At 38.1% G+C, this 18,240-nt stretch overlaps 1 protein-coding gene across 1 annotated transcript in view; it reads left to right on the top strand.

Annotated features, from left to right (window-relative positions):
- The first annotated feature begins 1,178 nt into the window (after positions 1-1,178).
- The window catches only part of zdhhc9 (zinc finger DHHC-type palmitoyltransferase 9), an 81,427-nt gene continuing 64,365 nt past the window's right edge, over positions 1,179-18,240 (top strand). Inside the window, exon 1 of the mRNA XM_057849938.1 lies at positions 1,179-1,895. Within this exon, the coding sequence (XP_057705921.1) occupies positions 1,732-1,895 (164 nt within the window). The 5' untranslated portion in view covers positions 1,179-1,731. The remainder of the gene's footprint in view (positions 1,896-18,240) is intronic.

Here is an 18,240-nt window from a genome sequence, read left to right as displayed (position 1 = left end):
TGGACAGAAACTCCATGCTGCGGTCCCACTGCCCCAAGCCAAGCTCTCCTATTTTAATGCATACATTGCACTACCCTCCCCTCACACCCCCATCACGGTGCTGGGTGATGGCTGCCAGTCGGTAACCTGGCAGCCACAGTAATAGGGTGGTAGGTAGGTCCCACACTTTTTCTATATGGCGTGGCTCCCGGGGTGTGGCCTCCCCTCTGCCTCGGCTGCCGGCCGCGGGAGTGGGTTGGGGGGTCGGGTCTCCGATCTTGCATCGCCCCGTGGCAGTTCCTGGGCGTTCTCCTGCCTCCGCCTTCCCCTCTCTTCTCTGGCTGGGCATCCCCCCTGCGCTCCGTCGCGGGTCGCTGGCTGGGCGCCGGTGTATCAGCGGGGTGTCGCCTGCACTGGCGGGGGACCCTGCCTTGCCTGGGGCTTGGTGGGCCGCTGGGGGTCCCGTGGCGTGCCGTGCCGGTTGGGGGGCTGTGGCTCGTGGCCCGGGTGGGCGGGCGGGGGTGGGTGTAGGCGTGGGGTTGGTGATGCGTCCCCTCCTGCCATCCCTGAAGGCCGGTTGATGGGCGCGCGGGTGGCCCGGGGGACCACCCTGGGTCCCGGGGGGGGGGACGGTGGCTCCTTTGCTGGGCGGCGGGAGGAGGGATGGGCTGCGCAAACTGTTCAGAATCCGGGCACTTAGACTTCCATTCTCTGTGTCAAACAGCTGAACAGGACAGGTTTAAAAAAAAAAAAAAAAAAAAAAAAAAAAAAAAGTAATCAGTAATTAAATTACTTTTTCAAGTAATCTGTGACAACACTGGATACCATGTTAACAATTACAGGCCTCTAATCTTTTCAAGTAGGAGAACTTGCACAATTGGTGGTTGACTAAATAATTATTTGCCCCACTGTTTATATTTCCCTGCACTTGCTCTATAAAATTAACATTTACCGACCACCACAATGTTTTTATTCATTTCTTTTTAGTGTTTCTGAATGCCAAAGAGTTGCACTTTTGAACGAATTAATTAATTTTTCAAGCTTTTTATCTGAGCTCGATCTACATGATAAAATGCCTGAGTGATTGCTTGTCCGAAATTGGTGATTCCATACTTTATGCTTGGGTTTGTATACTTGTGCTGGCCCTTTAAGGGGAGACAGTTCAATCTAGGCGTGTTTCCTGCTGCCATTGACTCGAACAGTGATTCTGGCATACTGCGGGTGGAGAGAGACCGAAGCAGTTTTCAATCTGGCGCTTCCATAACGGCCTATTTAAATCTTGAATGATATATTTTACAAGGATATAGTGTGATCGTTCACTTTTGATTGTAGCTGTTTTTTTCCTTTCTTTTTGTATTTATCAATGGGAAGGCGCTTGCCTGGTCAAGCGTGGACTTGTATGCCAGCCGGGTCAAGGTTCGCTCTTCCACGGGTGGATTTATTATTTGCGGAGAGGCGGGGGGAACATCTGCAGAGAGCGGCCGTGGATGAGCGTCTAATCCCTTCCAGAAAGGGCGTGAAGGAACCGAGGTTGTTCTCCGCGTCGTCGCGGGAATGAACTGCCGCAGAAAAAGACCGCAAAGTGGAAATCAACACCGCCGATGACAATGTGACTGCTGAGATCATCCTCTGTATTTATTTTTTTTTAAAACCCGAGAACATGCAGAAATGTGTCACGTTGCTCAGTGAGTTAATCTGAAGGATCGCTTTTTTATTTAAACGTAGCTAAAGCGTGTTCGTCCACGAGCCGTCATGTCGGCGGTGATGATAAGCAGGAAGGTGCGGAAATGGGAGAAGCTGCCAGGCAAGAACACTTTCTGCTGCGATGGGCGAGTGATGATGGCCAGGCAGAAGGGAGTCTTCTACCTGACTCTCTTTCTCATCATTGGGACCTGCGCCCTCTTCTTCGCCTTTGAGTAAGTACATATTCTTTTTTTCAAGCACCCGTCAGTCCTTCATTGTCTTCAACGTATACAGTCAGTAGGGGTGGGAACTAGGGTTGCTCCGATCGTGTTTTTTTTGCTCCCGATCCGATCCCGATCGTTTTAGTTTTAGAATCTGCCGATCCCGATATTTCCCAATCCGATTGCTTTTTTTTTTTTTTTTTTTTTGCTCCCGATTCAATTCTAATCATTCGCGATAATTTTTCCCGATCATATACATTTTGGCAATGCATTAAGAAAAAAATGAATAAAACTCGGACGAATATATACATTCAACATACAGTACATAAGTACTGTATTTGTTTATTATGACAATAAATCCTCAAAATGGCATTTACATTATTAACATTCTTTCTGTGAGAGGGATCCACGGATAGAAATACTTGTGACTTTGTATATTGTGACTAAATATTGCCATCTAGTGTGTTGAGCTTTCAGTAAATGATACTGTAGCCATGCCCAAATGCATGATGGGAAGTCGAACCATGACTGTGCGTAGTGCTACCAATTGATATATCTTCTCTGTGTTAGGAAATAACATAAGGTGTTAAGAAAAAGATCAATTGCTACCTTGCTTCCCCACATGGCTTCCCATGATATTTCTAAATGTAGGGAGAGGGATTGTAAGGCTTTGGCCAATTAAAAAAAAGGCTCCAAAGGCTGCCAAAATTCACTCTAGTCATTTTACGCTGCCTGCCTTGTATCTCTCTATATAGGTAAAACGGTGCCATTACAGATTGAGCGCGACAATGCGTGAGTGGGTCGTGCAGGGCATGCATTAATTGTGTTAAATATTTTAACGTGATACATTTTTTAAAAAATTAATTACCGCCGTTATCGGGATAAATTTGGCATATTATGTCTGTAACGTTAAATACAATTAGAAAACGATTTAATTAAAAAATATATATATATCAAAAAAAGGCATGGCCGATATTTTTTTGCCGATTCCGATACTTTGAAAATGACGTGATCGGACCCGATCAATCGGGACATCTCTAGTTACAACGCCACTCTAATTAAATGAATACTCGAAGCAGCTAAATTTGATTCGAAGCTTTTTTCTCATCGAATTACTCGAGTTAATCGATTAATCGTTGCAGCACGACTCCTGACACACAACAGGATAATCATAATAATCAGGCGTATTTAACCATGTTTCTCATTTATGATTGTTGACTTCAACTATTTGCCCCCAAAATAAAGTGAGGGTGGGGAGTATCACTCTCCTGGAGAGAGAAAAAAAAAAATCACAGAAAAAAATCTTTCAAAGACAAAATCTGCCCTTAGATGACATCAACATTCATAAAAGCTGAAGGAATTTGTGTGAAAATAATGGTCTATTTTGGGTGTACATATAAAAACATTCGCTTATCTAAGTGAAGCCTGTAGCCTGTCTGAGTGGGAGAGCAAATTGGATTTGTCCAAGAAATTACAGAAAATGACATTAACTACTTATGTGGCTAGATTACATTTTGCCAGTTAAGAAAATGTGTTTCTTAGAATATCTGATTTTAAAGTTCTCTAAATTCAGTACAGACTGTTACGGCTAGGAACCTTTGTGTACCTCCTGATATCATTTGATACAAGTCTAAAGATAATAATTATCTCACAATATGGCAACATTAGTTCATTCACCCGCTCTCAGTCAAAATAATTGTACATCAAGCGCCATCATTGGCAGGCAGTGATATATGCTGATAGGCCTATATCCTAACGGGTTATCAATGTACCGTTTTAAATTTTATTTCACTGTTTAATAAAGGGAACCAAAGGGTTGCTACAAATATTTTTCAGTCGACTAAAATTTCCCACTAGAATAGTGTCTATGTTAACTCATTGGCTGCGATTGACAGCGCTTCACATCCAAATCAAGTTAAAAACAGATGGCATTCTTTGATGTTTACATCTACCGACATTTTTTTCCTATAGTTCTGCAGTATTTAAAAAATAGGCCGAAACAACAACAACAATAATATATGATGAATAAGATTATCAGTGTTTGTTAGCTGTTTGTGAAGTTTTGTACTTGTACGTGATGCTGTGCATTTCCTGGGGGCTAAGCCCCGCTGATCTTAAAACCTAGTGACGCCCCTGACTCAGGAATTTTTAATTTTTCTTTAATGAAAGTGCAATCGTGCATAGTTTAAAGAAACACTCAGAATTAATATTTTGTATTCTATTGTTAATGCTCTTTTGAGAATTCAATCTTAGCAAGCCAAAATAAGTATTATCTCCAAAAATGTATCCTGCAAGGCATTAAATGTTTGTCATCTGATTACTCGATTATTCGAACTAACTAATCAATAGATTAATTGATTACTTAAATAATCAAAAGCTGCAGCCCTAGTCTGGAGTCATTTTTCTTGATCAGGTCTTGGACAAAGCTTTCAGCTGATAGTTGGGAAAACTTGTTCAGTTATGTCTCCGATTGTCCTCAGCGATTTCCTTGTGTTGTTCAGTGTGTTCCGTTTGTCATTCTCATCAACAAAGGAAGAGCTAACAGTGGATTTGTAGTCTATGTCCACCAAGTTCAGCGTTTACGCCTGACTGCTCTTTTCAAAGTGTTAAATATTTAATAGCTCTGCTGAGAGACAGAAAGTCTGGCCTTTATTTGAATGTTTTCTCTTCATCCCAAGACAGAGGAAAGATACATTTCCTCACAAACAAACTCTTGTTATGCCCTTAAAAAGACAAGTGATGTCATAGTTAGATCCGTAAATTTCCTAAACAAAATGATTTGAGACAAGTTAAGCTCCTTCAAGTTTTCTTTTTTTTTTTTAAGCAAAAGAATGCCTATTTTTGTCTTTTTAGATGACACAAATATGACAAACCGGAGCAGTCAAATAGTTTTTGAAAACAAGACCAACGCGCCATTTGTATTGTTCTATTTCACAAACAAATCTTTATCCTCTCGGGATGTTTTGGAAAAGGTTTCCATCGAACAATGGTTCTTAACCTGGGTTCAGTCGTACCCTAGGGGTTCAGTAAGTCTAAGGGGTCGACTGACTAAATCTGGGCAAAGTGGTGTTTTAAAGCAGGTTTTGAACTGATATGCCCTCAATTTACAGGCTTATTCCAAATGCTAGTCCTCGATCTGATGGAAGGAGAAACCATAAGCGGATTTTCAGGGGGGCCAGGCCCCCCCGGTGGCCGAAAAGTGTCATTGCATGTAATTGACTTCCCTATACAGTATATGATTTTAAAATAAAAAAAATTCCGGTTAAATATTGTCTATAAAAGTTGTAAAGCAATAAAACAACAAAAATGAATGAAGTGAACAAAAAAGAAAATTATTTTTCGAACAGATCATGTGACTAGCACCTTTGACGGTCATTTGCTTAGCTTAGCCAAAACCACCCGAGGACCGAAGAGGCAAGATGGATATACGTAATTTGTTTCAAACCTAAGCTTTCAAAAGCTACAACAACTACTGAGCAAGAACCAAGGATTGAAAATGTGGACCATGAAACGCTAGAGACCACCGACAAAATGGTGAGCGCAGTTTCAATTTGCCCCATAAAAGATGCTAATTGTACAACAGAGCCCCCACCGGTGTCTTGCCAATGTAGTTACCCCCCGTCAAAAATTGTGTCCCCTGGCCGCTGGAGCGCGCACACACACATTAGTTACGAGTTACGAGTCAACTTAAACAATAAATTTGAGCCAGAAAAGAACCACAGTTATATATTTTGGAAAACGCCGTTTATTAAACTGGAGAAACTCCATAGAGGACTTGAATTACAGTAATAACAGTTATAGGTCATCCTACGAGTTAAACTGTGGAGCATGGCCTTTTTTACATTCAGTATATATGTTATGTTATGTTATGTTATGTTATATTATACGACAGAAAATAAAGCTTTTTTTTTTTTTTTTTTTTTTTTTTTAATGGATGTGTTTTAAAACCTCATAGATAACTACTACATCACCAAAACATTGAAATCAAGCAAATCAGTGCAGCGCAGTGGCTCCGACCATGGGGATATAATTTTTGACAGGGGTAACTACATTGGCACGACACCGTCGGGCGTATCATATTCAATTGATGATGAAAAGTATAGCCTAAGCAGCCTGATTTGGAATTTCTCTCAAGAATGATGGAAAACAAACAAACAAACAAACAAAAATGCTCGTTTTTAACATAATATTATAAATATTCTTGTAAGTTAATTTTATTGCTGACACTACGTTTTGGTGTCATCAACATGTTGTGACCCTCCTGCCCCAAAAGTCAAACTCCGCCTATGGGAGAAACTAGTTTGCTCAGTGGAAGGTTGACTCACATAAAAAAGTATTAACAGACCTATGGTCGGGCAGCATCGTCTCAAATTTTGACCTGTTTTATAAAACATGCTATCAAAATAAAATGAATTTTGAACGGGAATATGTTAAAGGTGCACAACGTACTGTAGAATTTGCACTTCAATTATTCATGAAATGGCCAAAATATGTATTTCAATAGACATTGAAGAAAAATGTTTTTTTTTTTGGGAAACAATTCTAAAATAGATCTAATCCTTTTTGACTGAATATTCCTGCCAAGAATATTTATAATCATATGTTGAAAATGAGCGTTTTTTTGTTTGTTTGTTGTTTGTTTGTTTCCCATCATTTTTTAGCGGAATTCTAAATCAGGCTGCTTAGGACAACTATGCTTTTGGCCAAGATTGACATCCATTAAATATGGTACGCTCGGTGGTGGCTCTGTTGTACAATTAACGTCTTTAGTGGGGCAAATTGAAACTCCACTCACCATTTTGGCGGTGCTCTCCGGCATGTCATGGTCCACATCTTCAAATTTGTTCTCGCTTAGTAGTTGTTCTCGGTTTTGAAAGCTTAGGCAAGGCAAGGCATGGCAAATGGATTTATATAGCAAAATTCAACACAAGGCAATTCAAAGTGCTTTACATCACATGAAGACCATAAAAATCACATTTAAATCAACACAACGTAAAAACCAAGACAAAAGATCGCATTTAATCACAGAATAAAAATAAACAAATAAAAATAAAACAAAAACTACTACTACTAATAATAATTGAAATCACCAATGGAGATAAGCACAAGAGGAATAGAAAGCAGATAGATTGAATTATATAGACAGTTATGGATATGCAGTGCTAAACAAAAGCGTTTTTAGCCCGGATTTAAAGGAGCTAACAGTTTGAGCATACTTCAGACGTTCGGGTAACTTGTTCCAGAGGTGAGGAGCATAATAACTAAATGCTGCCTCACCCTGCTTGGTTCTTGTTCTTGGAACATGGAGAAGACCGGTTCCAGACGACCTTAGGGGTCTAGATGTCTCATAGGAATCAGGAATCAAAGTCAAGCATGTATTTTGGTCCAAGGCCGTTAAGTGTTTTGTAGACGAGCAGTAGTATTTTATAGTCTATCCTTTGACTCACTGTAAGCCAGTGTAGCGATTTCAAAACCGGTGTAATGTGGTCCAGCTTTCTTGTGAGGACTCTGGCTGCAGCATTCTGTACTAGCTGCAGCTTCCTGACTGATTTTTTATCAAGACCTGTAAATATACCGTTGCAGTAGTCCAATCTGCTGAAAATGAATGCATGCATAAGTTTTTCCATGTCTTGTTGAGTCAGAAGCCCCTTAATTCTGGTTATATTTTTTAGGTGGTAATAAGCGGATTTAGTGACGGACTTTAGATGGCTATCAAATTTTAGGTCTGAGTCAATAATTACACCAAGGTTTCTGACTTGATTTGTAGCTGTAAGTGACATTGTGCTAAGTTGGCTGCTTATCTTTGACCTTTCCTTTTTTGGCCCAAAAATGATCACCTCTGTCTTCTCCACATTTAACTGGAGAAAATTCTGGCACATCCATTCATTGATTTGATGAATGCATTTACTCAGGGAGACTAAGGGACTATAATCATATGGGGACACAGAAATGTACAGTTGTGTGTCATCTGCATAGGCGTGATATGAGATGTCATACTGTTCCATTATCTGAGCTAACGGAAGCATATAGACATTAAATAAGAGTGGTCCAAGAATTGACCCTTGAGGGACTATACACGTGAATTTGGTTCTTTCTGACTGATAGTTTCCGATTGGCACAAAGAAATCCCTATCATGTAAATAGGATGTGAACCACTGAAGAATAGTGTCAGTAAGCCCTACCCACTGTTCCAATCTGCTGAGTAGTATGTTGTGATCAACCGTGTCAAATGCGGCGCTGAGATTCAATAGTAGCAGAACAGATGATTTGCCTGCATCGGTATTCCGACGAATATCATTTAGGACTTTGATAAGCACGGTCTCGGTGCTGTGTTGTGGCCGAAATCCAGACTGAAATGAGTTAAAAAGATTGTTTTGCATCATAAAAGCCTGGATCTGTTCGAACATAACCCTTTCGATAATTTTCCCCAGGAATGTCAGATTTGATATTGGCCTGTAATTACTAATGGTTGAGGCATCCAGATTAGGTTTTTTTAGGAGAGGTTTTATTACTGCAGTTTTTAAAGTCTGAGGAAACTCTCCTGTTTGGAGGGAAGTATTTATAATCTGAGCTATAATCCATTTTAGGTTGGAAAATTTACGTATATCCATCTTAGATCTTCTGTCCTTGGTGGCTTTTTTAATTTAATTAATTTTTGTCCTTTGTTTTATTGCTTTAAAACTTTTATAGACACCATTTCACCGTCAATGTCTTGATTTTAAATTCATATATAGGAAAGTCAATTACATGCAATGATATTTTCGGCACCCCTTAATCTCCGTGTATGCCCGTAAACTAAGGCTGCGCCAATTGTGACAAAAGTCTGATTTATGTCAGCCACTAAAGCAAAAAAATGTTACGAATCTCTGTATTCAAGACAGCAAGAGAAGCAAAACAAGTATATGCATTCATTTGGCATAGTTGTCCTACTTCATTCAGCATGTGGATTTATTGACCGGGGAAAATATGAAGTGTATATATTTAGTCTGTAAATGAAATTAAAATGTCTGGAGCAACTAAAGTCTTTGTGGATGCTGTCAATGCATTACCAGACAGTGTTTTTAAAAACCACGTTAGAGTATAACCGCGTTTATAACGGCGTTATTTTTTTCAGTAGTGCGTTCTTTTCCCATCTTTGCAACGCCGTTACTGAGGATGTGAAGGGGCGCATTGTCTGATTTTGTCACACATCTGCCTGCCTGAAATTAATAAAAAACTAACAAACTGCACAGAATATGTCAAAAATTCTGAACTTCCGCTTGAAGAACCACTGTTCTAAAGTGTCTACCTGATACGTAAGACACATAAGGCTAATGGAATTCTGCCTTTATATATCAATCCAAACAACTTCCCACCTTCATAATTAGATCAACCTTTCACTTGCAACAAATACAGTGGTACAGATGTTTTCTTTTCGTAAGATGAAATGCGTTTTACATGTAAATAACTAACTCGTTCCAAGCTCTACTAAAACACGATAAATTTTCTCTTATGTCCTCTGATTACCTGTCTTTACTTGTAATGCTTTCCCGTCCCCTTGAGGCGCTTAAGTGTAACTAGATTTCTAGGTACCAGTTCATTCTACAGATGTTATCACATGACTAATCGCGCTCACAGCAAACACGGCGTGCGAAAAGACGAGCTAACTTTGGCAGCTATTGCTTGCTATTTTATCTCACTGTGCCTTGTAAGATACAGTACATTCTTATTTAGTTTCATATACATGAGCATTGTGTAGCACATTGTAGAGTGTATATTACATTTATTTATATTTAAATTCAAATGTAGTTACCATAATTTTTGGACTATAAGCCTATACGTTTTCCCTAGTTTTGAATCCTGCTGCTTATAGTCCAGTGTGGCTTATTTGTTGATTTATTTGGGTTTATAGGTAAAACTTTATTTGACAGTAGCGTCATAAGACTGTCATAAAACTGTCATAATTGTGACATGACACTATAATGAGCATTACTGAATGGTTATGACAGATGGCACTAAATGTCATCCGGCAAATTATGTCACTAACTCCATTTATGTCCAGCTCGCATCTTTTAAATCCATTCAACAGTGAGATAATTTGCTGGATGACATTAAATGACATTTATTATAAGCATTTATTAATGCTCATGTCAGTGTGATGTCATAATTATGATTGTCTTATGACAGTCTTATGGCGCCACTGTCAAATAAAGTGTTACCAAATATCTTAACTAGCAACTAGGGCTGCGGCTATCGATTATTTTAGTAGTCGATTAATCGATGAACTAGTTAGTTCGAATAATCGAGTAATCGGATAAGGAACATAAAAAATTAAAATACCTGAGCTGAGCCTCAAACGTTATAGAAAAATAATCTTTGTACAGCAAAAGAAGAATTGGCTAACAGGCGTAGCAAAAGTCCGCTAGCTTAAATGCTATGAAATGCTAACTTTTATTTTTTTATTTTATTTATTTATTTATTTTTTTTTACATCTTAACAAATGGTTCGGACACATATTCCCACAATAAAAAAGGCTAAATATACCTATAAACTAAATAACGAATGCATTGAAAAAACAGCTCAAACAAAAACTTACCTTATATTGGTCTTAACAGGGAGCAGCTGGATTCAGCCATGTAAAATGAGGCAGACTAGAGGCAGTGTATCCACCCAAATCAATAAAACTAAATGCAAAAACTTTGAAAACAAACTATAAAAACGCCACTTTGATTAAACGAATACTCGAAGCAGCAAAATTTAATTCAAATTTTTTCCCCTAATCGAATACTCGAGTTAATCGATTAGTCGTTGCAGCACTACTAGCAACTAATGAAACAACTGGAACAGTAACTGAAGAAATATTTAGCGCAGAACATTAATTTTTTTGTTATTTACATTTGTAGCACTGCAATGCATGCTAGGAGGCATGTAGGACGACAGCAGTTGGCAGCAGAGGTTGACTGTCTCCGCCAAGAGAACAGTGATGCTCAAAGGAAGCAATGACGCTTTGAACCAAATGGCTGCATGGTCGTTTATTTGGTCTTATGACAGTCTTATGATGCCACTGTCAAATAAAGTGTTACCGGTTGATATCCTTTGGTGTAAATGTCCCATAATACAGCTGCGACTTATAGTCCAGTGCGGCTTATCTATAAACAAAGGGCGTTTTTGTGTCAAATTTGGTGGGTGGTGGCTTGTAGTCAGTTGCGCCTTATAGTGCGAAAATTACGGTAGTTGGTAATTGAATGTTGGGTTTGAGAGCTTTGGACCAAGCGCAAATCATTATGATCTTCACTGCAGAAGCCCCTCTTTTTTGAGAGTTGAAAGAAGGATAAGAAATGAGATGATGATGACCACTCAGACTGTGCAAGGCTCTGCACGGCCTAATAATGGCTGGAGAGTTCTTAGCGTGCTGTGTTCATATTTCAGCCTAGCGTAATTATCTCTGATGGAGGGATAGATATTAAGACTTGGATGGGTGTAATCATAGACTTCATAACCTATTGGCATGAAAAGGGGCACAGGGGCGATCCGTAGAGGTCCTATTTTACAGAAAAACATCAAGTTCAAATATTTTCAAAACCAAAGCTGCTACTAACCTAAATCCAAAACAGGCACCTACCTTAGCCATATATGAGTCTCCATGAGCAGCGGCATCAAAAAACATTCAAAGTCGTTCCCTTATAAAATCCCAATTACCGTAATTTCTGGACTATAAGGCGCACCTGACTATAAGCCGCCAGCCACCAAATTTGACATGAAACGGCATTTGTTCATAGATAAGCCGCACTGGACTCTAAGCCGCTGTTGTCCTCATTGTATTATGGGATATTTACACCAAAAGATATTAGCTGGTAACACTTCATTTGACAAGGCATTATAAGACTGTATTGAAACCAAATGAACCACCATGAAGCATAATAGTTTGCCATGTTTATGTAAAATAAATGCTGCACGGTTTCTTTGCTTTTAACCAAGAATCGAGACTGTTTTACGTCCATATCTGTGAAGAATTTGCGAATGTAAGCATTTATTCACAAGAATTTTCACCAGAAAAGCTCTGTTTACGTCAGGCGGCGGCTAGCCTCAGTCGCTAACAGAGTAGCATTGAACTTTGACATATTTACATAAAGTAAACACTAACTGCACGGTTTCTTTGCTTTTAATCAATAATCGAGACTGTTGTACATCCATATTTATGAAGAATTCGCTGATTTAAGCATTTATTCACAAGAATTTTCACCTGAAAAGCTCCGTTTACGTCAGGCGGCCACTCAACTCATTCGCTAACAGAGTACCATTGTACTTGGACATATTTACATAAAATAAACAGGAAAATGCACTTTTTTTTGCTTTTGACCAAGAATCGAGACTGTTTTACGTCCACAGCTATAAAGAATTCGGAGATTTAAGCATTTATTCACAAGAATTTTCACCATAAAAGCTCTGTTTACGTCAGGCGGCCACTCGCCTCATTCGCTAACAGAGTGCCATTGTACTTCGACATATTTACGTAAAATAAACGCTAACTGCACGGTTTCTTTGCTTTTAACCAAGAATCGAGACAGTTTTACGTCCATATCTGTTAAGAATTTGCGAATTTAAGCATTTATTCACAAGAATTTTCACCAGAAAATCTGTTTACGTCAGGCGGCCGCTAGCCTAATTCGCTAACAGTGTAGCATTGTACTTGGACATATTTATGTAAAATAAACACTAACTGCACTTTTTTTTTTTTTTTTTGCTTTTAACCAAGAATAGAGACTGTTGTACGTCCATATTTATGAAGAATTTGCGAATTTAAGCATTTATTCACAAGAATTTTCACCTGAAAAGCTCTGTTTACGTCAGGCGGCCGCTCGCCTCATTCGCTAACAGAGTACCATTGAACTTCGACATATTTACGTAAAATAAACACTAACTGCACGGTTTCTTTACTTTTAACTAAGAATCGAGACTGTTTTACGTACATATCAATGAAGAATATGGGGATTTAAGCATTTATTCACAAGAATTTTAACTAGAAAAGCTCTGTTTACGTCAGGGGGCCGCTAGCCTCATTCACTACAACTATATAACTAACTATACAACTGTATAATGACAATAAAGGGCTATTCTATTCTATAATAAATTGTGATTGCATATAGAATTTATTAATACCGTAATTTCTGGACTATAAGGCGCACCTGACTATAAGCCGCCAGCCACCAAATTTGACATGAAAACGGCATTTGTTCATAGATAAGCCGCACTGGACTCTAAGCCGCTGTTGTCCTCATTGTATTATGGGATATTTACACCAAAAGATATTAGCTGGTAACACTTCATTTGACAAAGGCATTATAAGACTGTCATGAAACCAAATGAACCACCATTAAGCTTCGAACCAATTTGGTGCAAAGCCTTATTGTTTTAAAAATCTTCATTTGGCCATCACTGCTCCCTTGGGGGAGACAGTCAACCTCTGCTGCCACCTGCTGTCAACACTTTTGTCATCCAACATCCCTCCTAGCATGCATTGCGGCGCTACAGATGTAAAAACAATCAAAATTCATGTTCTGTCCTAATTATTTCTTCATTGACTGTTCCAGTTGTTTCATTAATTGCTAGTTATGGTATTTGGTAACATTTTCTTGGATGGTGGTGTCATAATACTGTCATAATTATTACATGACACAGTCATAGGCATTAATGAATGCTTATAATAGATGTCGGTTAGTGTCATCCAGCAAATTATCTCACTTTTGAATGGACGTAAAAGATCTGAGCTGGACAAAAATGGAGTTAGTGACATAATATGACACATTTCTACATCTGTCATAATAATTCAGTAATGCCCATGATAGTGTCGTGTCATGTCATAATTATGACGTTCTTATGACAGCCTTATAACGCCGCTGTCAAACAAAGTGTTACCTATTAACCCAAATAAATAATCAAATAAGCCCCGCTGGACTATAAGCCACAGGATTCAAAATGAGGGAAAAAAGTAGCGGCTTATAGTCCGACAATTAGTGTAATTATTTTTTATATAAGTATGACATAACTTAAAATGGCTATAAAATTTTCAGATCGTTCACTAGATACACAAAAATCAACAAATGCAGAGATAATTACCTATATTTTCAGGCTCAATAGCATTATTTAACATATACGTTTTTGGCCAAAATAGCAACTTTAAATTTTTTCACCAGCTAATAAATCACTCAATTTTCACATCAGAAACTTAATACTTGAGGAAAATATGCAGAATAAATTAGAAATAATTTATGAATAGATTATCCTAATTTCGGACTGCAAGCCGCTACTTTTTTCCCTCATTTTCAATCCTGCGACTTTAGAGACTTTATTTGACAGCAGCATCATAAGACTGTCCTAAGAAAGTCAAAATTTTGACATGACACTATCATGGGCATTACTGAATGCTTATGACAGATGTCAGTATGTGTCATGTGGCATATTATGTCACGAAGTCCATTTATGTCCAGCTCAGATCTTTTACGTTCATTCAAAAGTGAGATAATTAGCTGGATGACAAAAACCGACATCTATTATAAGAATTCAATAATGCTTATGACAGTGTCATGTAATAATTAGGACAGTATTATGGCACCACTATCCAAGAAAATGTTACCAAATACAATAGCTAGCAATTAATGAAACAACTGGAACAGTAACTGAAGAAATAATTAGCACAGAACATGAATTTTGATTGTTATTTACATCTGTAGTGCCGCAATGCATGCTAGGGGGAATGTTGGATGACAACAGTGTTGACAGCAGGTGGCAGCAGAGGTTGACTGTCTCCCCCAAGGGAGCAGTGATGGCCAAATGAAGATTTTTGAAACAATAAGGCTTTGCAGCCAATTGGTTCAAAGCTTCATGGTGGTTCATTTGGTTTCATGACCGTCTTATAATGCCTTTGTCAAATGAAGTGTTACCAGCTAATATCTTTTGGTGTAAACATCCCATAATACAATGAGGACAACTGCGGCTTATAGTCCAGTGCGGCTTATCTATGAACAAATGCCGTTATCATGTCAAATTTGGCAGCTTATTGTCAGGTGCGCCTTATAGTCCAGAAATTACGGTATTAATAAATTCCATGTGCAATCACAATTTATTATAGAACAGAATAGCCCATTATTGTCATTATACAGTTGTATAGTTAGTTATATAGTTGTAGTGAATGAGGCTAGCGGCCGCCTGACGTAAACAGAGCTTTTCTAGCGAAAACTCTTGTGAATAAATGCTTAAATCCCTGAATTCTTCATAGATATGGAACTAAAACAGTCTTGATTCTTGGTTAAAAGCAAAAAAAAAAGAAAGTACATTGGGCGTTTATTTTACGTAAATATGTCGAAGTGCAATGCTACTCTGTTAACGAATGAGGCTAGCGGCCGCCTGACGTAAACAGAGCTTTTGTAGTGAAAACTCTTGTGAATAAATGCTTAAATCCCTGAATTCTTCATAGATATGGAACTAAAACAGTCTCGATTCTTGGTCAAAAGCAAAAAAAACCGTGCAGTTAGCGTTTATTTTACATAAATATGTCAAAGTTCAATGCTACTCTGTTAGCAACTGAGGCTAGCCGCCGCCTGACGTAAACAGAGCTTTTCTGGTGAAAATTCTTGTAAATAAATGCTTAAATCCCCAACTTCTTCATAGATATGGACGTTAAACAGTCTCGATTATTGATTGAAAGCAAAAAACAAAAATGTGCAGTTAGCGTTTATCTTACGTAAATATGTCGAAGTACATTGCTACTCCATTAGCGAATGAGGCTAGCGGCGCCTGACAAAAACTGAGCTTTTCTGGTGAAAATTCTTGTGAATAAATGCTTAAATTCGCAAATTCTTCACAGATATGGACGTACAACAGTCTCGATTCTTGGTTAAAACCAAAGAAACCGTGCAGTTAGCGTTTATTTTGCGTAAATATGTCGAAGTTCAATGCTACCCTGTTAGCGAATGAGGCTAGTGGCCACCTGACTTAAACAGAACTTTTCTGGTGAAAATTCTTGTGAATAAATGCTTAAATCCCCCAATTTTTCATATATACGGACGTAAAACAGTCTTGATTATTGATTAAAAGCAAAAAACAAAAACTTGCAGTTAGCGTTTATCTTACGTAAATATGTAAAAGTTCAATGCTACTCTATTAGCTAATGAGGCTAGTGGCCGCCTGACGTAAACAGAGCTTTCTGGTGAAAATTCTTGAGAATAAATGCTTAAATTCGCAAATTCTTCACAGATATGGACGTAAAACAGTCTCGATTCTTGGTTAAAAGCAAAGAAACCGTGCAGTTAGCGTTTATTTTACGTAAATATGGCAAACTATGATCCCAATGCAGTAGCAGCTGATTTCTCCCCTTGATTTTTTTCACGTTTAAAAATGTATGCATGGTACGAAAAATACAGTAATTACCTTGAATCCTCGAACAAATCACTCCTGAGACAATCATTCATGTTGTATGTGGTATAGCTTTCGTACTTCTTCAAAAATCCAAGCTTGAATCCAGCTTGGCCATGAGGGTGTGCTGTCTTCAAATGACTATTACTGTATTGGCTCAAATATAAGACGGCCCTGATTATAAGACGAACCCCTCTTTTTGAAGACTCAAGTTTGAAAAAAGACTATTTGAACACCAAATTAATTTTTATACAGAAAATAATAACAGTACAATCGAAACACATGATTATAACAACATTTTTGAGAGAAAAAGCATGTTATTTTGCCTCGTTCAAATCTTAATATTTGAACATTTAAACTAGGGCTGTCAAACGATAAATTTTTTTAATCGAGTTAATTACAGCTTAAAAATTAATTAATCGTAATTAATCGCAATTAATTGCACTTCAAACCATCTATAAGATATGCCATATTTTTCTGTAAATTATTGTTGACATGGAAAGATAAGACACACGATGGATATATACAGTACATTCAACATACGGTACATAAATACTGTATTTCTTTATTATAACAATAAATCAACAAGATGGCACTACCATTATTAAGTTTCTGTTAAAGCGATCCATGGATAGAAAGACATGTAGTTCTTAAAAGATAAATGTTAGTACAAGTTATAGAAATTTTATATTAAAACCCCTCCTAATGTTTTCGTTTTAATAACATTTGTAAAATTTTCAATCAAAAAATAAACTAGTAGCCCGCCATTGTTGATGTAAAAAAATACGTACACAATGCTCATGGGTGCTGAAGCCTATAAAATCAGTCGCACCCAAGCGCCAGCAGAGGGTGGCAAAACTCCCTAAAACACAATTAACAAGTGGGCCTTTCACTGTACTGTCATTTAATTCTGTCTGAGCGGGGCATGTGCGTTAATTGCATCAAATATTTTAACGTGATTAATTTTAAAAATTAATTACCGCCTGTTAACGCGATAATTTTGACAGCCCTAAAATGATTATAACAACATATTTGAGAGAAAAAGCATGTTATTTTGCCTCGTTCAAATCTTAATATTTGAACATCTAAACATGTAAACTAAAGTGCAATCACATTCGTAAATGAATGGCTTCTGGTTTTTGAAATTTAAATAACCAATCTATTGTGATAGAACAACAAAATTGCAATAACTGCATTAACCATCAAAGTGAAGTCGAACTCTAACTGTAGTCTTGAAAGAAATCTGAATAAGGAAAAACATCGCAATAAAATAATGCAAACTGGTTAAACATGAGAGTAGCTGAGATCTATCATTACAGAACATCGCTTCATTGATATCTGGCGCCATCTAGCATTGTGAATGGGTATAATGTCTAGACCGCGAATATAAGATGACCCCCTCTTTTTCAGTCTTATTTCCATGCAAAAAACACCGTCTTATATTCGGGCCAATACGGTACTGGATGAAACTCCGCCCCCTATGGTAAGGTGTGACGGAAAGAATGACAAAGTGTCAGGTCAATAGAGTTTTGAAGTCTATGGTGCAATTTTAATAGTCCTCATAAGAGTGCATGGATAGACCTTTATGTAAATCACTCCAGGTTTCTGGCATCACTTTGTTGGTCTTCTTTACTACATAGGTGAGCTGTGTAGGAGTTCATAGATCTCGCAAGACAAAATCACCATGTTGTGTACAAAGTCTAGCTTTGAGCTCTACTGGGCCAAGGACAGTAGAACAGAGCAGACAGTGTCCTCCTAACTGGCTTTGATCCAAATGGAGGCGAGCCGGCGTCTAGCTTTTGTCAGCAGCTGTGGGCCCCCGCTTGTAAGGGAATCTCTCTTTAGTTAGTGTTAAATTGTGGAAACAGTCCAGGTACACAAGTAGGATTGAGCTATTTGCAATGGCTAAACAAAGGTGCGTACATGTTGTTTGTTTGCTTGCAGGATTGAATTGATTTCTTTGGAG

The sequence above is a fragment of the Corythoichthys intestinalis genome, chromosome 11, assembly GCF_030265065.1.
Source record: "Corythoichthys intestinalis isolate RoL2023-P3 chromosome 11, ASM3026506v1, whole genome shotgun sequence".
Classification (NCBI taxonomy): domain Eukaryota; kingdom Metazoa; phylum Chordata; class Actinopteri; order Syngnathiformes; family Syngnathidae; genus Corythoichthys; species Corythoichthys intestinalis.
Note: the sequence above shows the minus strand (reverse complement) of the source record. Positions and strands in the feature narration are given on the sequence as shown.